The sequence below is a fragment of the Hermetia illucens genome, chromosome 5 (genome assembly GCF_905115235.1).
Source record: "Hermetia illucens chromosome 5, iHerIll2.2.curated.20191125, whole genome shotgun sequence".
In the NCBI taxonomy this organism is placed as follows: Eukaryota; Metazoa; Arthropoda; class Insecta; order Diptera; family Stratiomyidae; genus Hermetia; species Hermetia illucens.
In genome coordinates, this window is record NC_051853.1 from 9036869 (window position 1) to 9051775 (window position 14907).

General features: G+C 45.7%; 1 protein-coding gene across 1 annotated transcript; it reads right to left on the reverse strand.

Moving 5' to 3' along the window:
* Nucleotides 1-402: 402 nt before the first annotated feature.
* On the reverse strand, nt 403-14684 carry LOC119658237 (odorant receptor 13a). Its single transcript, XM_038065514.1, has 6 exons — nt 14344-14684; nt 7920-8378; nt 7756-7855; nt 7593-7697; nt 7320-7535; nt 403-838 (listed from the first exon to the last, which is right to left on the reverse strand). Exons 1-6 carry the CDS (start codon nt 14682-14684, stop codon nt 779-781), a joined length of 1281 nt encoding a protein of 426 aa, XP_037921442.1. The 3' UTR covers nt 403-778.
* Between the last annotated feature and the right edge of the window lie 223 nt (nt 14685-14907).

Genomic DNA, 14907 nt, shown 5'->3' on the forward strand with positions numbered 1-14907 from the left:
ACGATTTTCAGTTTTTGCCCCTTTTCACGATTTTCAATTTCCTTCGACTCTCATCAGGCCCGCTTGCGCGATATCTCGCCTTCCCGATGCCGTAGTGCAAAAATTCTTGCATTTCCTGAATCTGGGCCGCCTCCCCTTTTGTACTAAATGTCGCCCGCAGAAATCCGACGGTTTTCCCTTTTTGCCCATTTTTATCATTCGAGGGCCGTGGAAATTCTCAATTCTTAAGCGCTCCTTCGTTAGATTCTCGCGTTGCCAAAGTCGTAGTGTAAAAATTCTTGGATTTCGTGAAACTGGCCCACCTCCCCTAGATATCGTCCCTGGCGAAGCGACGGTCGAGGGGTACATTGCCTTTAAAAAAAAGCCACTCATTGGCGAAGAGAAAACATTTAAACAACAATCTTTTAGCTAATTAATAAATGTATTTCTTTGTGTGAATGGTTCCCAAAGTATTACATATAAATTTTATTACAATTTTTATTTTAATTTCTTCTAATCTGTGATATAATTACGTCTACGATTCCTTTACATTACTATGGAGTGTGCTTCTTCATATTTTACTACTTCATATTTTCTAATTGTTAAAGGGAAAATCCACTTTAGAAGTCGTCGAAAATCCAGGTTTTTAAAGATCAAACCAACATGTACTGCAAAATTTTAAAAATGGCTGCAAATTTTCGTAAACCAAATGAAGATCGAAAATCGTAGTTGTTAGTTCTCATTTACTTCCTTCCATAACTATATTTGACTAGTCAAATATCACATCCTGACGAGGTGTTCATTCTTTACCATAAACTGCTTGTAAGAGGGTAAAATAAGACATTGATGTACTGAGTATCTGCGAAAAGATAGACATGCCAATAGTTTATTTACTAATTTCATTGATATAAAATATTCTTGCAAACCTCAGTAAGCAATGGAGATTTACTGTTTATCATAATAAAATTGATGTCTGAACGCATCATAAAAGATTTTGTGTATTGCTTACATAAGCACATTTGAGTGGGCAATCGTCCTATTTGTATCATACCTAACTCGTAACGTTTTTGCGTTTAGTTTGCCAGACCTTTCACTTCAGTATGGTACTGAGTTTCGAAGTCTTGGAATGGAAGAAATTTGCACAAAAGTAACAATTTTGATCTATTATAACTCTGTTAGTAATAATGCAATTTCCACCAAAGTTCTCAGTAACATGCTCTATAGTAAAGCATGCATATATTACCACAAAAGTTAATGATTCTAGGATAAACTTAAGGGGGACTCACAGTCAATTAAATATTAAATATGCTAATATACTATTATATTATTAACTTTAACTGGTATCGGTATGGAGAGTAATTTGAGGCCTAGGAACCATGTGCATGGAACATCATATTTTTTCAGATAGTTGGGTTGGGTAGTTTCTGAGAACGGATCATTGAAGTAGCTAACCCTTTTCGGATCCCCGCACTCCTCCACTTTGTCACCAATGTCAAAATTAATATCAGCTTCATAAAGTACTAACCGAGGCCTTTCATTTGATACCCCACACGACTATACTTGGTGAAAAAAATGTTACACCCCGACTACCAAATTTTGAATCAATGGGAGTAACCGTTCCTAAGATATGTGTGACAGACAGAGCTTTGTTTCACACAAAACCTTAAAAGGGGCAGAGCATTTCGGGCATGTATTTGTATCCATGCGCTTGCCAAAGCTCAACAAGTCGTCGAAAATTCAAACGTGGTGTGGATACAGTGGTTGACTGGGTTTGTGCAGGCTTGCAGTTGATCCGATCAAGTGTCGATTTTTTGGCATAAATTAAAGGAAATTTGCCGCCTCCGCTTTCGATACGTTTCTACATTCACACGTTTAACCATAAGATAAAAAGATGATAAGTGGTGTCGTCTTGATAAAGCCTGTCCGTCATGGTTACCTATTCAGAACATACCAACGCAACTGCCAGCCTGTGGAAGGCGATATTTGGTCCCCAAAATCAAGCCAAATTAGCACTACTTTGCTGTCTCTGCTATAGGCGGAGAGATCTGTTGTGCTGACACCGACGAAAGTGTTCATACTATTCAGCAGGTAGCGTGTCCAGCACAGAACGAGCCAGACACAAACGTATTTTTCCATACTTGTACTTCCACTATGCGAGTATTCATACTTGCCTGTGTCTGTATCAGCCACGCTCCGAGCTGGATACGTACGCTAGCTGCTGGTAAGTATGAACACTAGCATAGTGAATATATGCAAGGATACTTTTGTGTCTGATACGTTCGGTGCCGAAGACCGATGAAATATTTGTAGTTGGTTTTCAACTGCCTGGCAACGAACTATCAGATCGACCATACCGCGATCAGCAATAGATTTACGAGTTTTCTTCTGAATGTGTGTAATAGAAGAGGTGTTGACATTAGCCTCGAAAGGGATATCACTTACCGTTGGTTGCGTGTGCAAGTGACACAAATTTTAAGCAACCCGTCCGAGACTAGTGATGAGCCCTAGGGCGCCATTAAAAATGTCTTTGTCTTCTCTGGTCGGAACGAATTTGTCGGCCACATCCCAAGGCGGATCGATGAATGTAAGGAACTGAGAACTTAGTTGACCGCTATCGCTACGAACAGGAGTAATTGCGAAGTGCTAGGGTCTCGTAGTGTCCTTTGTGGCGGAACGAAAATTGTTTTCCGAAGGCAAACTAAGGAAAAGTTAGAAGTGAGAGGGGAAGGAAAAAGGTCAACGGAAAGTCAATGATGATGATGAAAAAAGTAGTGCACAATTAAATAAATTATAGACTCGGATCACTATCTCGTTGACATAGTGCTCCGGGCTCGAATTACCATTCCCTCTGACAATGAGGTTAGAGTGAATACTGAAGGCATTCACAACACAACCCTCCGTAATACCTATAAGCGGGAAATGGATGCCGCAATAACCGCAGCTAACAGATGTCCTGGAGATGAAGCATCAACAAATGTTCTTCGCAACCGCCTGAAAAACGTTATCATTGATACGGCCACAAACATACTTGACCGCAGCCGTAAGAAAAGTCGGAATGGCTGGTTCAACGATTAATGTAAGCTAGCAATGGAATGCCAAGAGCCGATGAAATTACAGCCGAATTGGTTAAATATGGAGTCGTCCATCAACTTGTACTCAAGGTGTGGGACAGCGAATCAATGCCTGACGACTAGCAGGCGAATAAAATCCGGCTCAACAGGTTGCGGTGGGCGGGTTACCTAATCCGTATGGATGGGGATGATCCAGCCCGGAAAGTCTATAAGGGCAATATCTATGGTATAAAAAGAAAACGAGACAGACCCTGTCTGAGATGGAGCGATGACGTGGTTCAGGACGCTAGAGAGCTTTTAGGGATATCGAATTGGTGACCTTTGGCACGAAACCAGGGTTTCTGGAGTTCCCTGCTAAGGCAGGCCTAGACCGGATACCGGCTGTTGCGCCGTTGATGATGATGATCGGAGTTCGAGCGCGTCACGTCCGCCATCGATCAGTAAAACCTTCTACCCCTTCTGCTCACCGATCAGCTTTCACGACTCCGCAGTCAGCCAGATCTTATGACACACTTTCGGGACGTAGTCGACTACCTGTGCAGCACCCGGGAAAAGAGCATTTTTGATGGCGCCCCAATGCTCATTGATATTCTCAGGCACGTTACTTAGTAGATCTGCTGTTCGATTAGCAAAATAGCCCTCCCATTGTCCAGCGACAGCTGGGTTGTACAAGCGGTCGATGTTGAACTTAGGAAGTCACAGCTCCCCAACCCTGTTAGAAGTGGCAGACACAACAGCGACTCTCCTGTTACGTACATTCAGAAGACATCTCCTGGATCTACTGCTGATTGTGAAGTGGTCTACTTGATTGTTCGTGCAGTCTCGGTCATTTGAAATCCAACTGACCTTATGGCAGGCTCTGTGGTTGAACAGTGTCTCACCAATGACGAGGCGATGGAAGTTGCATAAATTCACGAACCTCCTACTATTACCGTTATTACCGCCATGACCGCAAGAAGTACTCTCCTGAGTCCCACCATCTTACTTCGCTTAGGCCCAAAATTTTCAGTTTATATCGCTGAAATTCCCGTTCAAGTTGGAGAAAAGCGAGCACTGGCAGATCGTACAAGGCGGTTTTTGTGTTCATTATAATTCATACACATGTCATGTTTTTGAATTGATGTAAAGGAGTAAATGCCAAGTTGTAACCACTTCGGTCACGCTACTCCCAGGGGAGAGGTCAGGCAGCGTCTGATGCCTCTGCCCTGGACGAAACCGCAAGTCATAATCACAGTCGGTTTTCAATAGCCAAAGGTCGTTTCCGTGAAGTCAATCTCCATCCGAGGAAGAGGAAAATCCACAGAAACCGCCCTCCACGAGATAATTGGCACGGTTGAGCGGTCGCTGCAATACAAGCAATATACCCTTGCTACCTTCTTGGATATAGAGGGAGCTTTTAACAACGTTAGTACCAATGCCATCAAGGAAGCCTTGATCGGTATTGGATTGGAGGATCTGGGAGGCAACCACTTGACCAGAGCTGTGAACAGAGGCACGCCCCAGGGTGGTGCTATCTCACCGGTGCCCTGGTTAATAGTAATGGACAAAATTTTACGTACATTGGACAGCAGCGGGGTGAAGGTGGTGGCGTATGCCGACGACTTGGTGATATTAGTATCAGGGATGTTTCTGTCCATTATGAGCGACATCATGGAAGGAGCGTTGCCAAAGGTGTGCCTGTGGCCCGCAAGATGCGGACTCAGCATAAACCCAACCAAAACGCAACTGATGCTGTTCACCACCAAGACAAGGATACCTGAATTCCATCTACCACGGCTGAATGAACAAAGATTGGTTCTTTCCTCTAATGTAAAGTATCTGGGTGTAATCCTGGATCCTAAGCTAAATTGGAGATTGAACATAGAACTGAGGGTTAAGAAGGCCTATATAGCCTTCTATGCCTGTAAGAGAACCTTTGCGAAGAAATGGGGTCTCCGGCCGAGGATGGTTCTCTGGATGTACACGGCTGTAGTGCGTCCGATCCTGACGTACGGATCTATTGTATGGTGGCAGGCTTTGAAGAAGAAATACAATAGAACGAAGCTTAATGGGATTCAAAGAACCGCGTGTGCAGGTGCTACGGGGGCTCTGCAGTCCTGCCCGGCAGATGCTCTCAATGTACTCCTGCATCTCCTCCCCCTAGACCTCCACATCAAATATGTTGCAGCGTGCAGTGCCGTCAGACTACGTGAGTCCGGATGCTAGGCAGCGAAGTCCTACGGTCACAGCAACATTTTAGATGAAATACCTCGAGAAATCTGGGCATCCCCCACGGAATATGTCACACGCAAGCTGAACTTCACGAGAAACTTTGCTGTGGACCTTCCAACCAGGGCAAAGTGGAAGACCGGCGGCGTGTTGCAAGACTATGACACGGTATTTTTTACGGACGGATCAAAGATGGCCTATGGAGTCGGCGCGGGGGTTTTCTCGAATACACACGGTGTATCCAAATCGTATGGTCTCCCAGGTTTCGCCAGTGTATTCCAGGCGAAAGTACTGGCGATATTGGAAGTCTGTCGATGGCTGGAGCGTGATTCGAGCCCCAAGCGTAACATAGCCATTCTGACCGACAGCCAAGCGGCCATCAAGGCCTTGTATTCAACGACGACATCTTCCCGGTTGGTGGGGCAGTGCAGAGACACGCTCAACCATCTGGGCGGCACGCTCAAGATCACTCTTCTCTGGGTTCCCGGGCATAGGAACATAGAGGGGAATGTGCGGGCTGACGGATTGGCCGGGCAAGGTTCTGCTCTTGGCAGTCCCTCGGGGAATACAGTCGGTGTTCCGCTAGCGGCTGTCGGGGGCCGAGTCTACTCGCACTACCTAGCAGCCGCGGGCCTGAGATGGCGAAGGCTTACAAGCTGTGCCAAATCAAGGAGAATTTGGCCCGCTTATAACATAGCCCGATCACGAGAGCTCCTGTGCCAGACGCGTGCAAATGCATTCACGATTACGGCGGTCTGCACGGGGCACTGGCTTACCCTACAACTCGCATTGCCGAAGCTGCGGAGAAGGAAGGGAAACCCTCATACACTTTCTCTGCGATTGCCCAGCTCTGGATCGAGTCAGGCTGCGGACACTGGGTAAACCATTCTTTGGGGACCTCCGTGAGAGAGGGTCGGAGAGCTGCTTTCCTTCGTGAATGCTACGGGCTGGCTCTGAGGATCCGAGCCAGCTGGACTCTGCTTCCCTGTTCCTATAACAACAGTCACGGTCTTAGGAGTTTGTGGCATCAAAACGGCGCACCAAAGCGCTAATTGGGCTCCTCGGAGCGGCCACTGATACCTACCTACCTACCCCTCCATCCGAGGTGTTGTTGACGTTTCGGAGATCCAAAATTTGCACGTTGCTAGCCCACAAATTTGTTTCCCTTTTAGTCGCCTCTTACGACAAGTAAGGAAGCCTTTGATCGTATTATTTTTAAACGCCAACCCACAGGGCAATACAGGTGACATGTTATTGGAATGCTAAGGCAGATAACTTGAAACTTAACAGCTTATTCCTTAGAATCCTTACATTTTGGTAAAAAAAAGTCTTAAATTATGAAAATCATTCAAGGTCGACGAGGCGAGCGGGCAGGCCGGAAATTTTCTCGAAGCTTGATTCTCTGATAAGGCTTAATGAAGAACCCTTGTGGCCGAAAGGAAGATTGGACGGTAGCGTCGAAGTCATGGGAATATGTACATAACTTTGCAGGAAGCTATCACTCGGTCGGGAGAGGCATCCTTCATCAGCTTCACGCACTAGAGAGGTGGCGGAGTTGAGCTGGCCTTGCTTCTGATGTAGGCTAGAATTTCGTCGGAAGCGGTATAGTAAGCTAGTATCGACACGAATAGTTGTTTCGCTAGTGTGCCAATATTCAGCAGGGGCCGCTGGAACGACATGGGTTCGGGATGACGGCAGGTGTGTTCTGCGGTTCGACGGTGGCAGGCATCAGTAGGACGATCGTCGGAGTTGTCTAGCGCAGCCGATGCTGAGTAGGGAAGGTGTATCTCGGATGGAAGGCGATTGTTAAGGATAATTTGGCTTGGACGCACCTTAAGTTTGATGCGACCTTTAATAGTTGCACTGGAATAGTGTATGGCATACAAAGGCGGGCGATTAATCAACTGAGGCGAGTTAGGTATGGTGCTCACATTGTTAGCTGTAGTTACTGGCAAACTATATGCAACTTGGCTATTTCATGACTTTTTCCCTTTCTTCAAATAAGACTCAGATCGTCTTTTCTGGAGAAATTCAATTCAAATAAATTTCAGTTGTTCTCACCTTTGTAAAACTCTGCAGTGACAGAACCGAGAACTTCAAAGCTGTAATTCGAAGGGGTTTTTGAGATCTAAGCATTACTAGGATCATACGCTTCATGAATTCAATATCAGAAGGACACCTGTACTCCTCCTTTCCATTTCTTCCACTGCCTTTGTATAAGCTCATTGATGTTCCTTCCCAATTGCAGGAGTATAGTTTCCAAGCCGTGTCCATACTCTACAATTAACCATTAAATGCAAGGTTACTTTTCAGTATTGATTTTCAACTCCTTACATTATTTATTAGTTTATCCCCACTCCAGCAAATTATAAAGAGCTGAGAAAGTTCCGAAATTATGTATACCCCGAATTTGATTAAGTTGACCAGTGACATCTTAACCTGGAAGAGAAATCGTAATTGAAATAATGATTCAACGTGACCAAGTTGTATTACGAACAGTAAAAAGTTGAAAGCCAACCACACAAATTAAGAACGAACTAATAAGGAAGTTCGCTAGCAAGTATGGACTGCAAAAATCATCAAGATCCATGCAAAATCTGAAAAAAAAATCCATAATTTCAGAAAATATGAAGAAGACGTAAGGAAGCATGTTATTAATACTTAATCAAGACGTTGTGCGCTCTGATGATCCTCCTCAATTCGAGATTATATTCGTTTTGGACCACCTTCTCCGTTACATCTTCTCCATACTTATCAAACGCGGAACTATAACTTCTTGGCAGGACTTGCTCTATTTGCTTATGTAACACTTTGAAACGTCCGCATGTGTGTATTATGAAGAATCCAAAAAGACTATCCTCGGAGAAAAGAGTCGTTACCGCAACGAAACCAGCAAAGGCGGTATAGATGTAAGTGATGACATAGGGGGCTCCCCGCTGAGCATAATAGGGGAAGACCATTTTATAAGGAAAAGGCCGTTCTGGAGCATTCAGGTCCGAAAACAATTCTGCAAGGGGCAGAATGCAGTACATACAAATTAAACTGAAAAGCATCGCCGACATGACGCTGTATACCACTAGCTCCCTGTTGCATTGCGCTTTGATTTTAGCATCTGTAATCCTGTAAGAAAAAGATAATCCATGAACGAGTTGTACACCAGGAACTGGGCGTATAAGACATGAGGGGATTTGTGTTGTTACGAGTAATCAGAAAATTAAGGTATCGAGAGCCCTTTCCTTTTGCGAGAGTTTTCGGAGTTTTTTGTAATTCCATTTCGGAGCCCAGCACCATATAGTGACAGCCTCCTGATTTTTGTCAGAATTTTCGGTTGGGTAGTTTCTAAGAATGGCCCCTTAAAGAAGTGATCACTTTCAACCCCCGCACTCCCCACTTTTCCAACAAATGTCAAAACTAAGACCGACTTTGAAAAGTACTAATCGAGACCTTTAATTTGATATCCCACATGGCTATATTTGATGGAAAAAAATTTGACACCCCCTTTTGCATGTATAGGGACCCCCCTTAAATTCTACGTAAAAGGATGTAACTCACTGTATGCGTGAGCGTTCACAGTTCCCACCTTTGTACCAAATTTGGTGTCAATCGCTATAACCGTCTCCGAGAAAAATGCGTGTGACGGACAGACAGACAGACAGCTGTTATGCGGCTCCAAGCCTCACGACAGAGGAGTTCCATTCTTTGATGGAGCGACTAGCAACAGATGCACACAACCATAGCCCTAAGATAGTGGCTGGAGATTTCAACGCATGGGCTGAAGAAATGAACGCAAGAGGACGTATATTACACGAAACTCTTTCTCGTCTGAATCTTGTAGTTGCTAACACTGGATGCGTGAACACTTTCCGTAAGAGAGAAATGGGGTCCGTGGTAGATATCACTTTTGTTAGCGATGTTTTAGCTAAGGATCTGCAGTGGTATGTCAGTGATGAATGTACACATAGCGACCACCAGGCCGTCATTTTTTAAATCAGGCATGGTAAACGAATGAAACGGTCTCGGACGAGAGCTTGAGGCAGACGGAGTGCTGCGTCATCCTCCTGCGCCTTGGCAATAGCCGAGAAATCGAGTGAGGCGGGGATGTCAACCTCGGAGACACGAGACAAAGCGTCAGCAACTATGTTGTCCTTGCCGGGCACGTGCTGGATGTCTGAGGTAAACTGACTTATGAAGCTCAGGTGTCGAAGCTGACGAGGGGACGCTTTGTCGGGCTTTTGTTTCAAAGCATAAGTGAGAGGCTTATGGTCCGTGAACACTGTGAACGGCCTGCCTTCTAGGGAGAAACGGAAGTATTTGATGGACAAGTACGCGGCGAGCAGTTCGCGATCGTAGGTACTGTAGTTCCGTTGAGCGGGATTCAACTGTTTCGAGGAGAAGCTCAACGGCTGCCAAACTTGATCCACCTTTTGGTGAAGGGCAGCACCTACTGCGATATCAGAGGCATCAACAAAAACGGCTAGGGGTGCATCTTGCTGAGGAAATGCCAAAAGTGTAGCATCAGCCAGTTGCTGTCGGGATTTATTGAACGCGCGGACAGCCTCTTCAGACCACACAATCTCTCGTGTGTCTTTTGTTTTGGGGCCAGACAAGTACGCGTTCAAAACGGACTGGTGATGGGCGGCCTTGGGCAGGAAACGACGGTAGAAGTTTAGCATGCCCAAGAATCTCCTCAACTCCCTCACTGTTTTTGGACGCGGGAAGCTTGTGATTGCTTGCACCTTGTCTGGGTCGGGCTGTATTCCTTCAGAGGAAATGGAGTGGCCGAGGAATCTCACCTGTTGTTGAAGGAATTTGCATTTCTCAACGTTTAGGACTAAACCGGCCTCAAGGAGACGTTGAGAAATGCACTCGAGATGGGCTAAGTGCTCAGACTCAGTGGAAGAAGCGACCAAAACATCATCAAAATAGACGAAACAGAAATCGAGGTTTCGCAGGACTGAGTGAATGAACCTTTGAAAGGTTTGCGCCGCATTGCACAATCCGAAAGTCATTCGGGTGAACTCGAAGAGTCCAAAGGGTGTGCATATTGCCGTCTTTGGAATGTCTTCAGGAGCTACTGGGATTTGGTGATATGCCTTGGTTAAGTCCAAGGTCGAAAAGATGCGGCAATTCGCGAGGTGATGCGCAAAGTCGTGGATGAGTGGAATCGGATATCGGTCAGGAACAGTCTGTGCCTTTAGCCTTCTGTAATCCCCACAGGGACGCCATTCGCCATTTGGCTTAGGGACCATATGTAAAGGGGAAGACCAACAGCTGTTTGAGGGCCTGCAGATACCCTGTTGAACAAGTTGTTCAAATTCTTTCCGCGCAATAGCCAGTTTCTGGGGTGGTAGAGGACGCACCTTCGAGAAAATCGGGGAACCAGTAGTATTTATGTGCTGCTGCACATTGTGCTTCACTGGTTTCGAGAGACTACACTCGGTAGTAATCTGGCTGAACTTTTGGAGGAGTGTCCGAACACGAGAGTCGATGATGTCTTCCAAAAGAACGGAAAGGTTATTGTCAGCGTGAGATACCATTTGGCCCGACGAATTAAGGTTGGTTGTGGGGTCTATAAGGGACTTATTTTGCAAGTCCACCAGCAACCCATAGTGACACAAGAAGTCTGCGCCTAATATGGGGAAGCTGACATCCGCCAGGATGAAACGCCACGAAAACGTCCTACGCAAGCCAAGACTCACGTCCACTTGCCTGTATCCGTATGTATTGATGCGGGAGGGATTTGCTGCCGCCAGTGTTTGAGAGGTTGTGGATATAATCGATGATGCCGGGGTACGGGAAGAACCCAAGACTCCCAAGCGATCCGGTCTTCGACAAGAGATCGGGTCTCACGGAGTCGGGGTTGGTGCGTCTGCTGAGGGACAATCTCCGACGCATCAAAACGCCACCACCCACTCGACACTCGCCCACACCTGCCTGTTCGCCCAAGGAACTGGACACATGCACGCACGTTCTGGTCAGGACGGATGTCGTCCGGAAGCCGCTGCAGCCTCCATATGAGGGCCCGTACCGCGTTCTCGAGAGGGGAGAACATTTCTTCCAGCTCGAGATCGGTGGACACAAAAAGGCGGTCTCTTTGTCCAGACTGAAACCCGTGTGCGCCCCGAAGCAGCGTCGTGTCCACTTTGTGGATTAACGGGGAACGAAGTTCCGGGATCCGTCGCCGAAACCCCCTAGGTTTCGTCTGGGGGCGGAGTGATATGGCGCGGCAGGATCTGCAGCATTCGAAATTTATTTCGAATGTTGCGGATGCGGACGGGTAGATGGCGCGGAACTCTCCACTCACGCATTTCAGAGCGCACCAAGGGAGTGGAGAATTAGCGGTGGAAAAATGCCGTTGGTTGGGACAGTAAGGACCGCATGGAAATAACCCGGGCTCTTCTGTTTCCAACCGCGGCGGTGAACACATTAATTTTCTTACCATCTGTTTTGTATCGCCCTTCATAATTAAAGTGAAATTGAAATATTCAGTATACGTTAAAAAAATAAAAATACTTTAAGGAGAAGAAAGTTTTTGAGAAACATCATAAGTTGGCAACGTGCTAAAAGCTGACAGGTGGGCAGCTAATAAGTTTGACGAAGAGATTTTCGAAGAAGTTCTGCAGCAAAATACAGCGCTTAAAGGAAGCGCAGAAAATAAAGCTTTACAGATTGGCGAAAAGTTGCGAGGAGCATGTGACGCATCCATGCTAAGGTATGTTGTATCACAGAAGCGAGTTCCGAACTTTTGGTGGAATTCTGAAATCGGAGAATGCCGCAAGGCCTGCCTCAAGGCCAGAAGGCGCAGTCAGCGAAATAGAAACCGATCTGGATACGAGCAACTACATGAAGAATATAAAAACGCTCGGAAGAAATTACATGTGGCCATCATGAAAAGCAAAAGCGAACACTTTAAGCGACACGAACCCCTGGGGTGGCGCCTATAAAACCATAATATCAAAAATTAAAGGCAAACGCTCCCCACCGATCTCTTCCCCTACTCTGCTTGATGAAATAGTAACGGATCTTTTCCCACAGAATGTGAGTACCGCTAACCTTCCCACTGTCGAGATAGACACCGCCGAAGTTCCCATGGTAAGCGAAAAAGAGGTCCTCGAAGCTGCGGATAAAATAGTTGGAAATAAAGCACCTGGCTTGGATAGCATCCCCAATAAAGCTCTCAAGGCAGCAGTCAAAATAGCTCCAAATATGTTTGCCGAGGCGTTCACCACATGCCCTAAAGAAGGAGCATTTCCTACACAATGGAAGAAGCAGAACTTAATTCTAGTCTCCAAGCCAAACAAACCTTTGGGTGAAGCTTCGTCCTACAGGCCGATATGCCTTCTAAATAATACTGGCAAACTATTCGAACGAGTAATCTATAACAGATTAATTCGAATTGCCGAAAAGGATGGCGGTCTCTCCGAAAATCAGTTCGGTTTTCGAAAGGGGAGGTCTACAACGGATGCACTTGTCCTAGTAGCAAACACAACTAAGTCCGCACTTGACGAGGGCAAATGTTGTGCAATGATTACACTTGATGTGAAGAATGCCTTCAATTCCGATAGATACTTGAGTCCCTAATCAACTTAGGCATGGCGAAGTTCCTGATGCGTATCGTTGCCGACTTCCTGATCGATAGGATTCTGTGCTTGCGAATCAGATGAAGGAAGGAAATCATACCAAACGACATGCGGAGTTCCACAAGGGTCTGTCCTAGGGCCACTCTTGTGGATTATTATGTATAACGGGGTACTGACGTTAGACCTTCCTACTGGTGTGGCCTCCATTAGTTTCGCAGACGATATTGGTGTGACGGTTGTTGCACGCCTTCTCGAAGAAGTCGAGCTTTATCCAAATGAAACATCTATGAGATTAAATACTGGTTAGAGAATGCTGGTCTACAGCTCGCAGAGCATAAGACGGAAGTAGTATTTATTACCAAGCGGAAAAAGTGCACTTCCGTGACGATCAAAGTTGGAAAGCAAACAATTCATTGCAAGCCTGCACTTAAGTACTTAGGTGTAATGATTGACCAGAGGTTAAATTTCAGATTGCGTGTGGAGGGTGCAGCAACCAAAGCATATAACATCGGAGCGCTGGTTGCGAGAATGCTACCAAATATAGGTGGCCCAGGCCGAATCGTCGACTCCTTATTTCGAGGGTAGTCAGTTCGATCTTACTGTATGCAGCCCCAGTATGGGCAGATGCACTGGGAAATATAGCAAATAAGAGAAAGATTGGAGTTGCGTATCGCATAAGTGTACTCCGAACATGTTGCGCTTACAGAACAATATCTAATGAAGCAGCTTGCGTGATAGCAGGAATGGTCCCGATTGAGATTCTGGCGAAAGAAGTACAGCGACTTTACGACCGAACGTACCTCACCGGAGAATCTCCTGCCCGTCGCCGACAGTTCACACGAACTGAGACTGTCGCGGAATGGCAAGAGAAGTGGGACGAGTCAGAAAAAGGCCGCTGGACTCACAAAATCATATGGGATATTCGGAAATAGATCGAGTGACCCCACGGCGAAGTAGGTTTCGACCTAACTCAGTTCTTGAGCGGACACGGAGGCCATCGAGCATATCTGTATCGATTTGGGCTAGATGATTCGCCATATTGCCCAAAGTACCCAAATATTGCAGAGGACGCAGAACACGTCTTTTTTCATTGCTCCAGATTCGAAGCCCAAAGGGCTACATTAGAAGCTACAACCGGGGCGCACTTTACACCCGAAAATATCATGGAACTTATGGTGAAAGCCAAGGGAATGTGGACCGAAGTCGAAAAAGTGATTGCAGCCATCGAAAAGAAGGTTAGGCAGGAAGAAGTCATCCGAAAGAATCAACGCGAGAGGAACACGAATATTAACATGAGCGCAGAATAAATTCTGATCCAGCACCGCGACGTAATACCAAATGGGAGTCATGCGGGGAGAGTGGAAGAAGAAAGAGGTGGTTTTAGTGGGTAAGAGTCCCACATAACCGTGTGGCAGGAACCTGCGGAAAAAAAAGACAATCAGACAGACAGACAGTAAACCGATTTTAATAAGGTTTTGTGTTTGCACAAAACCTTAAAAACGTACGTTGTTACATAAATATGTTGAGTAAAGTTTGCCATTAAAGTTTTCATCTGTCTCCTTTTGAACCACATATGTATCAATCGCAACAGCGTATGCAACCCCATAAAGGAGGTGCAACAATTCTCAGTCACTTTCAAAATATCACCAATATTATCAACCATATACCACACTTGAAATGTACACGTTGCCGCCACCAACAATATTACGAAAATCGACCAATAATAGTAGAAAAATCCAAAAGCAGTATTGTCCTTGCGAACTGGCCATGATCCATTTGATTTCAACCAATTACATTGCACGGGGAACGAAAAACTGGGACTACGCGCCGGCCGTGGGGCAAACATCTTGTAGAATGCTATCGAACCCGAAAAACAATCTTTTATATTCAAATCAACCTTTGATGTCTAAAGAGAATATTTAAACGTATCTAATTGATGTGATTATAGTGCAACCTCCAATTATGCTCATTAGAATCAACAGAAACGGGAAATGCCTTTAAAGTTTCGAAGGTCAGCCAAATCAAAGGTAGATTGTTCCAGGGAAAAGGAATACTACAGAAAGCATCCT